General features: G+C 39.3%; 1 protein-coding gene across 4 annotated transcripts; it reads right to left on the bottom strand.

The window, feature by feature from the left end:
* Positions 1 to 206: 206 nt before the first annotated feature.
* uckl1b (uridine-cytidine kinase 1-like 1b) lies at positions 207 to 15,498 on the bottom strand. 4 transcript variants are annotated; one of them, XM_026367675.1, is made up of 15 exons: positions 15,356 to 15,498; positions 9,425 to 9,618; positions 8,886 to 8,992; positions 7,626 to 7,796; positions 7,191 to 7,262; positions 6,574 to 6,763; positions 6,355 to 6,416; positions 3,866 to 3,885; positions 3,037 to 3,135; positions 2,814 to 2,907; positions 2,234 to 2,296; positions 1,965 to 2,087; positions 1,531 to 1,638; positions 1,273 to 1,429; positions 207 to 1,148 (listed from the first exon to the last, which is right to left on the bottom strand). In XM_026367675.1, the coding sequence occupies exons 1-15, from the start codon at positions 15,391 to 15,393 to the stop codon at positions 1,069 to 1,071; spliced, it is 1,578 nt and encodes a 525-aa protein (XP_026223460.1). In that variant the 5' UTR covers positions 15,394 to 15,498; the 3' UTR covers positions 207 to 1,068. The 4 variants fall into 4 exon arrangements, with proteins under 4 accessions (XP_026223460.1, XP_026223457.1, XP_026223458.1 ...); XM_026367672.1 differs by lacking the exon at positions 15,356 to 15,498 and adding an exon at positions 12,624 to 13,401; XM_026367673.1 differs by lacking the exons at positions 3,866 to 3,885; positions 15,356 to 15,498 and adding exons at positions 5,066 to 5,082; positions 12,624 to 13,400.
* Positions 15,499 to 15,586: the final 88 nt, after the last annotated feature.

Genomic DNA, 15,586 nt, shown 5'->3' with positions numbered 1-15,586 from the left:
GCAAATTAGCAATTAATCCAAAATACTGGATAATGATATCTGTCAAAGAACAAAGCCCATAATAAATAGGCACCAGCTTTAACAAGCATGTCTACACTGATACAAAGTAAAATCAAAGATCAGGCACGGTGAACAGGTCACTCTTTGACATGAAGATATTCTGAGTTCTTATGTATCCACAACTCAAGAGCCCCCTTTTTAAAATGTACAATTCTATCTGCTGCATGGAAAAACAGACATATATCAGAATATGAGAGACAGAAATAAACACCTTATCTGTTTGTTAAATGCAGATGACCCAATTTCATAGCAGTAAAAAGATGTACTCACTGGTAAGGTATATCCATAGAAAAATATGAAAATGAAGGATATGTTGCATAAATACATGCCACAAGTGCATACTTTCAGCTGTATAATGAAAAATGGCTTTCAACATTCTTTTCAGCTGGTTAGGTCAGCATCTTACCAGCAAGGAAAAGGGTGAACCAGAGAGCTATAAAAAAAAAAAAAAAAAAAAAGAGACACCTACACATTTTCCGATTGAATGGTCCTTCAGAAAGTGCTCATGGCGATGGAAGTTGAGAAACATAAGTTTGTGTTGCAATTTTACTTTTGTGAAAGTTGTGAGAAGGTGTGTGGTAAAAATAAACTTACATTTTTTTTCTTTTACAGCATGTGCAAAGTCACATTCAGTTGTGTCATCCACAGTACACGGCTTAAGGCGATTCCTTTTCAAAACAACATATCTGCACATTTCTACAGAGATTGTCACTGATATTCACACTGTACATATAAAAATAGTTTAGACTTGATAACACAACTCTCCACTACATTATTTAGTGTCTAATCTACATTAGATTAAATAATATTATTTTAAATTCTTTTAGGTTGACTGTACATTAGAATCATTTTGTCCCGTCTTCAGTTTGGTTTTTCTGGCCGCCCTTGTGTGGCCCTGTAAGAACGCACAGTACGGCTCGGCACAAACAATATTTTATCTTTATATTGTCCTCAGAGAGGCACAGCTCTGAATCATCCAGTAATCTTCGTGCATGGCTAATAATTCCATCAGTAACTGGGCTCATCTATATCTTCATCACTCCAGTCAGGGGGTGGATCTGTTCCAAAGTATCGATCCCCAAAGTTTCCTGTAGAAAATAAATAAATAAATAGGCAATATAGGTTAAATCAATATAGGTTAAATCAGTAAAAAAAATACTAGTTAGATAATGTGTTTACACATTGTTGTCCTAATTTCTCACCACTACTCACCTATGCCAGGTATGATGTGGAAGAGATCATTGACTTTTTTGTCCACAGCTGTGGTGATGATTTTGACCTGTGGGAATGCGTAAGCCACTGAATGGATTCCCATTTCAGCCATCAGCAACGACACCAGCAGGATCTTGTCTTCCTGAACATCATGGTCCTGAAGGCGAAAATAGGGCAAAAATGGCTTCATCAGAAACGTAATTCACTGCAGACATTGGTTTGTTTTTTGTTTTTTCTCCAACAACAAGGAGCACCCACCAGCAGGACTCGTACAGCCATCATGGCAGCAGCTCCAGTGGATACGGTGCAGTCCATCAGAATCACATGATCTTCACTTATGTCTTTTGGTAGACGCAGGTAATGAAGCTAACGATGTGTAGAGACAGAATGTGGGTTAAAGCAACATGTCCAGTACCTATATTGTGCAGTTATGGCATAGGTGGGATTATGTGGAAATCCCCCAGACCCAATTTCCTGAAAAGGTCATGTAGATAAGCAACAATAGGACGAAACAAGACGATGGGAACTCAATATAAATTAATGTCTTAATATGCAAATAAGCACATATTAGTTCAAAAGTTGTCATATTTCAAATATTCAGGGTGTATGTAGAATCTTTACAGCAAATGTTCTACACACTATCATGTAAAATTGTGCTATACTGGAGAACTTATTTGACTTTAAATCTGTACCTCTGGTTCTCCTGTATCCTGATTGGTCTGGATCAGGATCTTGCCGATGCGGACGTCTTTGCAGACGGCCCTCAGAGCTGGTTCCATGGTTTCCCCGGCTCGGAGGATGGACACGCCTGTTATCTAAAAAAAAAAAAAAAGGGAAGAAAGAAAATTAAACACAGGTTAATTGCATCAGTTTTAGTAAAGATAAATTCATCTTAATGATGTTTAAAATGAAAAAAAAAAACAGTTGAGGACACAGTAGGAAGTAAATGGAGTTCACTCACCCTCTTCCCGTGGAAGGTCCTGCCTTCATAATCCTCTCCTTGGGGGGTCTGGACTACGTGGACCTGAGATAATATTAAAAATCATAACAGTATGAGCAGCAGAAAGCTGAACTGCACTATACAAAGCAGGAAATAATTTGTGATAAGCTACACTGAGTTACAAACTGTCAGTCGTGTGTGTTCATGTAATGCAAATCTATATCTGATGGTTAAGGTACTGTACGGAAACTTTCCACTGTTGTAATGTAATAACTTTCCTTGCTCATGCTGCATGCACTGTGTGTGTATTTGTGCGATTCTCCTTTTAGCAATTACAACCACTTACTCTTTTTCCGTTAATCTTTATCTTTCAGGTTTTTCCCCATGTCAAGACCACACAGTATACTAGATCTCACTGTGTCGCTGTGTCTTCTCAGCATCTGTCTATTCATTGTTCATTGCAGTTGTCTCATTGTTGTGTCTGCTACATGTCTCTATTATCACATGTATGTAATGGTTCAGTGTCAGTGTCCTAGTGAATACACAGGGTTACAGAACCTTTGTGCAGTACTAAGATTTAGTGTATGTCTGTGTTATGCACCTGTGAAGGGAGGAAGGAGAGCGCTCGCTCGATTAACAGACGCATTAGCCTCTTGGAGTAGAAGATGAACTCATCGCGGCTGGTTTCCTTATTTCTAAAAGTGGTGATTAGGAAAACAAAGACACAAAGTTGGGGAAGCTGCAGAGTTGTTTTTTTTTTTTATGTAAACACATTGAGTAGTTGTTAGTAGTAGTTGTAACGGATAAGTGTTTTTAGCTTTTACCTGATGATGGTGTGCATGCCCCTGACCTGGGGTGTGCTCTCGAGAACGCTGAGGGTCTCAGGTAAGGGTTGAGCCTGGTGTGCAGAAGCCAGGGCTGCCCTGTAACCACGGCAACAGATAGCAGAGTGGAGGTAGTGCACGGTGAGAGGAGTGGAAAGAGGAAAGATGGACAGACACATGAACATGAGTGTGATTAACACTTTTCTGCACGCATTTTCACAGTATGGACATGTTCACACACCAGCGTGCGCACATACTGAATGCACATTTAGAAAACAAACACACACACACACACACACACACACACACACACACACAGACCAGTAAGTACATGCACAAATCATTTTTCAGGAGTAGTTAGAGCAAAGTTGATAATGGTACTGTGAAACCACTGTAATAGAACTGCTTGGGAAAAGGCAGGCACAGAAAATTGCAAAGCACACAGTGCCAGTGTTGAGTATTTCAGTGGAAAATTACATTAGCAGAGAGACCATGATAATGGAAAGAAACATCAAAATCAGTTTAAATTAAATGTAAAAATTAGCATAATGTATACAGAACTGAAACAAAGGAATTTTTTATAGCAAGACGTACACGTTGTCAATAAAATACATGATTGTTATTTTCCATGACAGGTCTCTGCTACTTGTAATTATACCCAGTATTCCACACTGTAAACATTAGGCTTCAATATTTAGTTAGCCAACATCTACCTTAGGCTCCAAATACTCAGTGATGCAGTCAAATTGAAACTACAATCTCCACAATGTCACTGAGATAAACATTAGCCATATGCAAAGGAAAGCGTAATCATAGCAAATCTGCTCACATATCCCAGCGAAGTTTCCTCTACGGGGAGGGATTTTTCGACGATACACATTAACAATCACGACAGAGGAGACACAGAACACGAAACACAACAAATAAGAGGAGGGAAAAAATGAGAAAAGGCACAATATCAGGTGAATGAAGGGATTATCACACACAGTGAAAAGTGTGACAGCAGAGACTTGAAAATGTCAAATGTCTTGTAAATACGCTCACCAAAGATGAAAGCTGACATTTTAAGTTAAATAATATTTCCTGCTTATAACTTAGTGGCATTGAGTAGAAATGATGTAACAGGCCATGATCTGAAACATTTTTTTAACAGAGGCTTGAGTTAAAAAGAGCACAACTGTGCACAATAGAGTTTTGGATCAGATTTTGATATCTTTACACGTGCATCCATTGTGTGTACGCGTGGGAGGTGCAAAAGCTATCGTGCGGCTGTCACTCTTTCACCATGTAGAACAGTAGAGGCTGGTATTTCAGCTCACAGGCCCCAGCACATCCTGTGTCTAAAGACAGACACCAAGCTCACTTCCTCTCACTCTCTGTCTCAGATACTGTGGCCGACATTCAATGGAAAAACTCAGCGCTTTGTAGTAGGGTATTGGAAACTTTCTCTGTGGCTAAGGTATGTGATAGTCAACAATAGCTCAAGCAAGAGCTTCCTCTCTCTCGCTTTTTCTTGTAGTCACTCTCTCTCTTATTCTTGTTTCTGCTGAAAGGAGGGGTCAGTGACTTGACTCACTGGTATATTTTTAGACACAGAAGGCAGGAAGAGTGTGAGTTGTCATTTCTCTAAAAGGTAGAGAGAGGGAAAACCAACATCTTTACATTAAATGCTGGCTGCCACATCACACCACATCACTTCCAAACTTTTGATCTAAGCTTCACTTTCGAATTGCTGACAGCAGTTCTCATGTGGTTTATATTTATTCCATGCTGGTGTGACCCAAGTCTTTACAATGTTTTGGCACAGTCTCAGTCTTGTGAGATTTATCCCTAATTAGTCATATTTAGTTTACAGATACAGTACAAGAGTGCCGCCTTGTGATGTGCCATGGCAGCCAGCAGATCAATAGAAGGTAGAAGTTGATTTTGCAGGCCTCTTGTTTTCACCCTCCTAGTAAGAAGCTGGAGCTGTTGGGGAAATGGGCAGATGGCGAAGAGAGAATGACAGACAGGATAAAGGCCACTCTACCTGACGCTGAGTTCACGCTGTGAGCCATGGAGGGATTTGGGGTGGGGGAGTGGGGGGGGGGGGGAGAGAGTGAGAGAGCAGTCCATCAGCCGCATGTGTGCTCCCGTGTGTATATAGTGGGTAGGAAACAAAGGAAAGTGTAGCTTTGCACAAAATCCCCCCCTTGAGCAAAAATGTGCCTTTTGAGGCAATTGGTAAAGGTTTTTACAACAAATCCTATGAACTCTTGATTGTCAAATGAACCTTGGGATAACAAGGTTAATTTAATAATTTAATTTCACAATTTATAAAATGTATAATTGTGAAACTGAAGCTGCAAATGTATGTGTGCGTGTGTGTGTGTGTATGTATATCTCCAATATTATCAAACAGACTTATAGAACATCTTATGTAACAACCTCTTTCACAATTTATAAAATGTATAATTGTGAAACTGAAGCTGCAAATGTATGTGTGCGTGTGTGTGTGTGTATGTATATCTCCAATATTATCAAACAGACTTATAGAACATCTTATGTAACAACCTTCAGCTGACTACATTTTAGAAAATGTAGTCAATTACTAAAATAAGATAAACATATTTGCAGAACATTAATATCCTGGTAAGGCTTGGTCCCAAAAATGAAAATATAATAATAAACTTGATATAAAACAGATTTTGATTCATCGAATAATGATTATGTCATCATAACAATAATAAAGTATGGATTCTGTGACTCTTTTAGGGTTTCAACTACAGTCAGGTATAACTGATGAGTGGTAATTTGTAAAGCATGAACCCAATAAGGACACGGAAAAACAAGAGTTAAGACTTAATATTTGTTACTTTGTCACTGCACCAAATAAAGACCAATTTAATTGCAATGATTGGAACAAGTTGTCCAATCCAAAAGGGGATTTCTTAAATATTTCTTCAATAGGACTTATCACTCCATGTTTTCATCTGGTAATCATTTACCTGATTATCATTTTCTATTTAAGCTCAGTGATCAAGACTAGAGCAATCACACACATTCATCCCCTCCTAAATATGTGCAGTGCATTGTCTGTCCACTAGAGGAAGTGATAGAGCTTGAAATTACAAAACATTAAGGGCTGGCTTCAACAACTTTCTGAAATGTATATACTGTGCCAAATATCTTCACGGCTGTACTTAAGATGAGCTAGAAACTAAAAACAAAACAACACAAAACAACAACACTAGAGTGGAAGAATGAAGGGCTGTAATGCACTAAATCAGCTTGATACATTTTCTACATGAGTGTGTGAGTATATGTGACCTCTCTTACCTCCTCCAGCTGACTGTGGACATGCTGCACAATCAAATCAATGGCCACCATGTTGCCACCACCTGACAGGATGACAAACCGGAGATGAAAGTGTCACAAGAGCATGAGTGGAATCACTGAACATGTATAAAAACAAAGAAAAACTGTATATATTATACATATATTATAAATTCTGTATAATATATGTATATGTATTTATATAAAATTTGGTGTACACACCACGTGGCACCACAATGTCAGCCAGGCGCATAGTGGGCTCAATGTACTGCTCAAACGCTGGCTTGACAAACTTGTTGTACTGTTTGATGACACCCTCGATCTCTCGTCCCCTTTCTGAAATGTCCCTCCTAAGACGACGCACGAGCCGGATGTCAGAGTCTGTGTCCACAAATAACTTCATGTCCAGCAACTGACATAAGAACATTATACAGAGACAAAATGTTTAGCTGACACAAATCACACATAAGAATATTGGCAGCAAAATATACCGTTTTGATTTTCATTTTTTGGTTTTGATGTCGCACTCACATTTTGCCAAAATTATGCTTGCAGTTGTGTCATGATAATAAATTATTTCATTCAATTATTTCAGAAATTATCTCTAGATATTTGTCTTAAAGTTAAACTGCTTGAGAATATACTACTTTAGCCTTGATAATTAGAAAAATATGCCTCTAAAATGGAATAATTTGATACAATATATATATATTGACCAATATACATGTTTCTATCCTGTGTTTTGAACTTGTTCTTTTTTGAATATGTTGCACAGGTAACAATTAACCTGAGGCCTTTCAGATAGCTGAACACATTCTATGACAATAACAATGCCCTACCTTCAAGAGCTCTTTATCTGCAAAGGACATGATTCCCTCAAAGATGATAACACTGGCTCCATAGACGGTTTTCTATGGTGGACAAAAGTGCATGCAGAATTGCAGTAAAACGTACATACAAACAAAATTATGAAGACATACTAGTTCTAAGTGTTCTGCAATATGATCAGACAGAATTGACAAGTGACACTAATGAGATAGTGTTTCAAATTTATATAATAACTTATATAAAAAACAAGTAGACAGAAATCACATTTGTCAGTGACCATCTGGAGTAGCAGATTTGCATTGTGACTCTTGAACCTCTGATGAGAGAGAGATTAAAACTCTCTGAGGTAACTGAGACACTGAGATTATATACAGTACCTCTGACACGCTATTCATAAAAACACAAAGTGTTCTAACACATTTTTAGATGTGTGCATTCATCCTTACCCAGTCTTTCTGTCTCCCATGAGTTGTAAAGTCATATACGGGAATTTTTACGCTCTTTCCTTGTTTGAGTTTGCGCAAGGTATGTGTCAGCAAATCAAAGTCAAAGGCATCAGGGTGGTCAAAGTTATAGTCGTTACTGGCAGCCTTAATCTGCTGTTCTGGAGACAGGACCTGAGGACAACCATCACAAGAATGATGTAACATGATTTAATAAGCAAAATACTTAAAAGTATTTCTCAGTTTCTGACATTTGCTTAGACACATGCAGTATTAACGTTTGCATACTAAGAATAGAAAAAGAGATAAAACATTACACACGTGTTCTAATAAATCTCTTACATGCTCAAATAATTTACACAAGCTTGTGCAAAACCACTTAGACACAGATCACTGTACAAGAGCAGTTGAAGTTGGGGGACCTAAATTTAGGAGAACATCATGCGCCACTGTGACGTCTGTACCAGGTGGTGTGTGTGTCTGTCTGTGCCCTTAGGATGGTCGGGCATTAAAACCCCAGATCTGGCATTTGGCAGTTTGAGAACAGCAACACCAGCTTCTAAAATGAACGAATTCCCTGTTAACATTATAAACTGGTGTTACAGGGTCTCAGGGAGCTGAGAGCAATCAGCAAACAACCTGTTTATTTCCATTAGAAAAAGAAATATTAATCTATGACATAGACATAAATTTGAGTCGAAATGTTTTGGATTCTGACCTATGGTAAGCAGTGCTAACTGGCACTTGCAGAGAGTTACATGGCTACTGGTCACTAGTAAATCCCTCCAACTCTGAACAGTCTGAACCGCTGCTGTCAGATTGTTACAGGATTACATAACTAAAGAGTGGGTGGAGGTCTGGGGAGGCACAAATGATGGCTCTTGCTTGACTGCGCTCCACTCTTTTTCTCCCCAGTGAGCTTGCCACTGTGCTTCTTTTTTGACTCATCCACTTTCTAATATTTTTTTTTTGTCTCCTTTCTCTCCAGTCACTCCTCTTATCCCTATTTTCTCTCTTTGCTCTGTCTTCTGCACTCTGTCTCACTCTATCTTTAGACTACTGGGGTTAGCAGCCATATATGACAGAGATGAGGTTATAACAAAAAGTGAGAAAAAGGGATTTCTTTCTTGGAATGATCTGATGTCAGTATTTTAATCTCCAGCATGTAAAAGCACTTGGGTTGATGTAAAGACATGTGTAAATATGTCAAAATTGGGGTAATGTATATTTGAAATAGTCTTCCAAGAGCATACATATGCATACCTTGTAAAAAGAGTCCATTGAGAGAAGTACAACCCATGGAACATCTAGAGCTTCGATGATTTTCCTGGCTACTGTTGTCTTTCCTGAAGCACTTCCGCCACACAGCCCTGTAACAGAACATTTACATAAAGACATCCACTATGTTTAATTCTTCTTGGCAGCAAATCAGCAGAGCCACCTTTAACTCGGTTAAATGTCATTAGTGACATTGAATGAGGTTCTCAATACCCATTAGCAGTAAAAATGGTGATTACTTATTTCTGCAAAAGCATGTCTTACTGTATCTGCTTAAACAGTTAACTTGTTTCAACCAGATAGAAATTCCTGTTTAGCAAAGACTGATAGGCTTAACAGTAGAATAGTAAGATAAACAATTCCTTAGATTCAGACTTCAAGTTACTCTAAAAATGATACATCTTGTATGATATTGCAAATGCATAAGAGAAACAGTCACTCACTGAATGTCACAAATTAGCAAAAAGGAAAGAAAAAAATTGATGTTAGGAAATCGTGTTGGGAATCTCTTTCAGGTCTCCTACCAATGACAAAGGCATCTTTGGACTGTGTTCCATGTTCGTTGTACCAGGGTGGCCGTCCAGCAGTGTAGATGGTTCGTTTAGAGGTGCGTAGAAGAGGAGGTTCAGACTTGCACTGGCTGGTGGTCCTTTTCCTGGGTGAAAGGCCTGTGCTTACCGAGGGGAGCAGTCGGTCCAGTGATCCCTCACCACCTCCACTATGAAGAAACAAACAAAAACACCATCACTGTCTGGAGCAGAAGGAAACTTTGCCTATAGTTGGTGTATATTTTATAAATCTGGAAAAATTCTGGTTTCCATTTATTGTCCATTCTTTGCCTAGGCATTACCCAAAGAACCACTCTTTCACAATTTGAGCCCAAGAGTGGTTGAATCCTGGCATTGTCATCTTAGAAAATGCCTGTGTCATCAGGGAAGAAAGAAATCCATTGATGGAATAACCTGGTCATTGGGTATATTCAGGTAGTCAACTGACCTCATTCTTGGGACACATAACATTGTTTAACTTAGACTCGACCAACTGCAGCAAGCCCAGATCATAGCACTGCCCCCACAGGCTTGTACAGTAGGCACTAGGCATGATCAGTGCATCACTTCACCTGCCTCTCTTCCTACCCTTATGCGTCCACCACTCTGGAACAGGGTAAATCTGGACTCAGATCACATGACCTTCTTCTATTGGACAGTTCTTAACCCAGTTTTAGTAGTTTCATCAATCTCCTTGGATGTTTTCTTTTCTTTATTCATGCCAATAATATGACCCTCCTGAAACAGATTAACATCTTTTCCACAACCATAGAATGTCTCTTCTGACATGATTGTTTAAGAAATGCATCAGTTAGGGTTAAATAACTTGTTGCCAGCTGAAACATAACCTGCCATGCTTTAACTATCCAAAGGGAGGCACTTACTTATTTGCTTAGTTAAATCAAGGTAGTGAGTATTTTTGGATGGACAGTGTACAATAAAAGCTCATTCCTGTAGACCTTTCAGTAAGTGATTCGTGTTTGCCAAATACATATAGCACAGCAAATACATATGTCAGTTGAGGTGGATGACTGTGCAATGGAAATGCAGATTAACTTCAAAGAAATATGACCCAGTTAACAGGATAGTAAAAAGGACTAAGCTAGTCCTGCGCTATCTGCTGCCATTGGTTAATGTTTAGTTTGTTCATTTTCAAAAAGGCGAATGTTGTCTAGTCTTGTATTGTAACTTTTGCTGTTGTCAAAGCACGATATTTTAACTCAGATAACAACTATATTCAGGCGAGGTATTGTGCAGCTGATTTGTGTGTGCATGCAATATGTTGATGTGGTTGCGAGTGACTAAGATCATTGTAATGAGCCTCATAAACAAATCCCAACAAGCCCATTCAAAACAGGTTTAAGGCTCTTCGGGGAGCCAGGTACACAGTGAATCTGCAAAAAGTATATGAAGTATACACAGTGGTCAAAAACACCTGTAATGGCTTTTAATTTTTATAACAGAGTTTGGCAATACATTGGCAATATGGGTAGAAGCTGCTCCAGCCAGAAAACAAGACTTTAATAATCAATAATGAACATTAATGTTTACTTAATACTTGTGGAATACATGGAAAATTATGACTCAAGGCAGAGAACAAAAGTACAAAGACATTATGTCATTACAGAATAAACCATCCAGATCTTAACTTTCCCTGAAAAACCTGCTTCATATTTCTTTTAACTCTGACAAAGTATGAGGCATCTGTAGTGGATTATGTATACATAATATATCAGTGACGCAACTGTTTTTGAATCCCTGATACTAAGTAGTATGCAAGTGAAATCAAAGAGAAACAATGCCAAAGCAAATGCTGCTTCAGTTGTTCTACAAACACAAACCCACTCTGTGTGATAAGACCAGGTGACGGTTGCTAGCAACACTTACCGCAGTAGCTGAGACATCCACACTTCACCTAGTGAGAACTGTAAAAGGCCAGATGCCATAGCTATAGTAGACAGTGTAAGAGAACAGTTCTAACTCTTCCTCTGTCTTTATATCTATTATCAAGTCAACAGCAGAGTTCCACGTCTTTATATAGGCCATATAGTTCCCCAGGTGGACTGCCTAGAGGTCAGAGTTGAAGCATACATGAGAGAGTAAGATTTATCTTATCTCACCAGAGTCACCTGAGCTTGGCTGGAGCCAGGGACAGGTTGAGACAGAGACACATAGACATGTATGAAGCATAGCATAGTGCAGCTGAGTTATCTGTTAAAACCAAACCAGGGTGCAATAAAAGATTAGCCCAGTTAATTATGCTGAATCATGCCCTTGTTCAGTGGTTACATTGACACAACAGTCAACAGTGCTTCTAAACATTACACATACTGATCTATGAATGTGCCTTTGTGAAGGACTGCGGGAGGGTTGACCTGAGTTCACAGTCCAGGGAACCTGAGGCTGGACTGTGAGAAGACTCTAATAGAGCAATCATGGGGGCCATCTAAGTCAGCAGTGGTCAAAGATATACAGTAAATAAGACACAGAGCCATAGAGTATCTTGTAAAACATACACAATGACTCACCAAAAACGTGTATTCATTTGACCCAACCCTAAATCTACAGAGGACAAATAGAGGTTTGTTCAGTTTTCATTTCATCCTCTCTTTACGTTCAGTTTTTGTTGAAACAGTCTTAAAGACGCACTGATTGGACTGTATGGACCTTCTGAAAGATACAGTATAGTTTGGGCTGATGTTGAACTGAAGTGCATTATACAGATAAGTGTTTCTGTCATTTAGCTTTTCCTCGCTGAAACACCAGCATTAGATAATTTTATAGGTGTGCAGAGATATGGTATATTTTTTATCTTGATCTTCTTTTAGATTTCAGGTACATGAATTGTATTCTCCTGCGTCACCTTTTACACCTGAAAAATTACTCAAACAGCCAAAACAAAACAACTTCAATTACAGTTTGTGTAGAATCATTATTTGCTATCATGTTAATATGAACATATCTGATGGCTCTACTACAACCTTGGCTGACAGGTCCAAATGTTCACAAAGCATGTCAACAAAACTCCTATGGTTATATTCCAGCAAGCTAGAGACGGGAGTCATCATTCCTGCTAATCCACATTTTAAAAAGAGAAACTATGCATATAATCTCTACTCGAGAATGCTAAAATTAAAAGAAAACAAAAGAATATAAATAAAAAAAATGTACTCACCTGCCATCAGATCTTAGAGTCCAACAGCCAGATATTCTAGCTCCTGAATAAGTCGGTAGTGAGTTCATAACTGGAAACAGTATAATTGCAACTTCCGCTTTATGCACTCTGCAAGTTGTGTCTTAATCGTATAGTTCTGACCAACTATGTATGTATATTATATACTATGCACAACAAAGCACTCTCTAGTATAACACATCCAGAGAGAGAAAAGCATAGAGGGTGGGAAATATAAAGGGTAATCAGCTTGGATGAGAAACAAAACTTTAAACTTCAGTTTAGCTTTCTATTTCTTCCGTTCAGTGCAACAACAGAGGGAGAGAAAAGGCACAGCAGCTTGTTGAAGAGAGAGCACGCTCAGACTGAAACTACTAGCTTTTCCCTCCTCTTTCCTTCGCTCTCCACTCCTCCCAGCCTACAAATGTAAGAGGATAACCTACCCTCCAGATTATGTTCATTAGGTGGTATTAATAGCATCAGGTCTAGGGTTAGACGTTCCCACTTCTGGCATACACACACATAAACACCTACACATGCCAAGTTCAAGTCATCTGTCTTTGACAATCAGTGTCGCAATATGTGGCTGGAGGTGAAAGAGGGACCAGAAGAGAGGGTGGAAACTGGGAAAAAAATGAAGAAAAAAAAAAAAAAACAGCAGGAAAAGACAAACAAACAGCTATTATTCTTCTCTGATGTTGACACAGTTGACTGAGTTCACAATAAAAATGCTTTAGGCTGTGCTGGGTAGCTAAAAAGACAGAGACTACAGAGGGGTAGAGCGGAGGGGAGGTGATGTGCTTTTTCCCCTGCAGGGACTCGGCATGTCTCTGTGTACCTTACACCTCAGTCTGGAGACTGAGCAAATGCAGCAAATGCACACATGTACAGACACATGTACACACAAACACACAGAGCTGTCCCCTCCCTAAGTTCACTCACAGGGAATAAACAGCATGATGAAACCTAACACTCCTTTACTGCTCTATCAGCTGACAGTCTGAGGAACAGCCCTGGGCACACATGTAACAACCAAACACACATGCACACCCGGCCACAAGACAAAGACAAACAAATCATTATTCTCAGAGATCAGAGGCGACAGACTTGTTTTCCAGTGCAACAAATACAAACCCAAGAACTGTTTGTGCCACGGAGAGCGTAAGAAGCACATTACTCAGAGTAGCTACCAGTAGATTTGATTAAAACTAACACTGGAAGGGTTTACAAATATTTGGAGAGAGGACTTGACAAGACCTAAATTCTGTATACTTCTTAAAACCACAGGAAGACTCAGGGGAACTTAGCGTTTTTCCTCTAATCTTTCCTGCACTTTTGTCTGTCGCTGTTGCTTTTCACCGCAGTTAGAAGACAGCTGCAAAGCAAGAGAGCCACTTGGAAACAAGAAGCCTGCACTGGTTGCTATGCCAAACATTCAACAATCTCTCTATGGCTACAGAGATGCACAGCAGGATTATATGCCTGTGCTGAGGTACCTCAGTAAAACTATTATTGTAAGTAGAGAAATGTTACACTTATTTATTAAACACAGCATAGCCTAGAAGACGGAACAATTCTCTTAACTTTGTCTCTTACATCTTATTACTGATTTAAAGTGCAGCAAAACTGGAAAAAGTGTGTTAAATGAAAAAGGGTCATATTTTAAAGATGCCATAAGGAAAAAACCTCATCTCAAACCTCTAACTTGATTTTATACTGTTTAACTTAAAGATCTTCATTCACCTGTGAATTTTTGAGACTTTGCAGTGCTCTGGTCTTAGATTATTTTACATGCATCTCCTAAAAGTACAGTCTGGAAGTAGTCCTCACTAGTATCTGCCAATTTCAAATGGCCAAATTAGTTTTTAAATGCTTGACCATCTACTCACATCCTCATGTACCACTGTGAGGCTGTCAGTACTCTCCTATTGAGAACTAAGTCTTTTCATTTCGCAACAAAGAGACAGATTTTTTCAAACACCATTAATTACCATTGACCATTAATTGGCACCATGTGATTTAGGTTTAACGCTCAATGCAGTAACACCCTCTTGTGGTACAGATATATATATATATATAAACCTGTACCAAGCTGCAGGCAGCTGCTGCTGTGGCTGGATGCAGAGAGATTCACTGACTTAAAGTGACAGCATGACGCGTGTATTAGTCAGTCTTAGGCATCTAACCCGATTTTCTTCTGTAGTGTTAAATTTTCCTGCTAAAACGGAATGTGTTAGTCAGAAACAAACACTTGACTCATCCGTGTTTAACGATAAACCCTGCCACGCTTCTCTTGTCGGCTAGCTAACGCTAAAGCTATCGCTATCGTCTCCGTATACAGTTAGCCTGCTCATTCCTCTGTGGCTTCACTCGCCACTCGTTGAACAATTGCCAGCATATTTCAGATAAGGCTAACATTAGGCGCTCGTAAGTATGTGTTACGTTGTCCTGGTTGGTGAAGGGGATAATTTTGTTAAGGGGCACCTCGTGTAAAATAGGACAAGTGTTACAGCGGCGGACTAAAACGTCCAGTTAGTAACACTAACACCTGTAATAAACTACCTACTACGGTCATTAAAGCGACTTGCTGCCGTTATAGTGACTGCACCCATTAGGACACAGCCTGATGTCAACCCAGCTGCCAGTGTGGCGAGACTTTTTTTTTTTTTTAACTCGCACAAAATGGATGTGTGATTTGACGCTAAGTGGTTTCCAAATAAAAGCAAAAACATTACCTGGTAGATACAGAAGAAGTTTTCTCTTCGTTCTCCATCTTTGCTAGCCTTTCCTCCCTGCTAACGGCAGATATTACTGACGTTACTCTGTTGACAATCAGATGAAGACCGTTGGCACCGAGGCATCATGGGACTTGTAGGCGAGTCGTGTTTCTCTGCCAGAAGGCTTCATCAGCATCAGGCCTGAGATGGACTTCAAACCCAGAATGCAGCTGTACCAAAATGACACAT

Source organism: Anabas testudineus, chromosome 7, assembly GCF_900324465.2.
Source record: "Anabas testudineus chromosome 7, fAnaTes1.2, whole genome shotgun sequence".
Lineage (NCBI taxonomy): Eukaryota > Metazoa > Chordata > Actinopteri > Anabantiformes > Anabantidae > Anabas > Anabas testudineus.
Note: the sequence above shows the minus strand (reverse complement) of the source record. Positions and strands in the feature narration are given on the sequence as shown.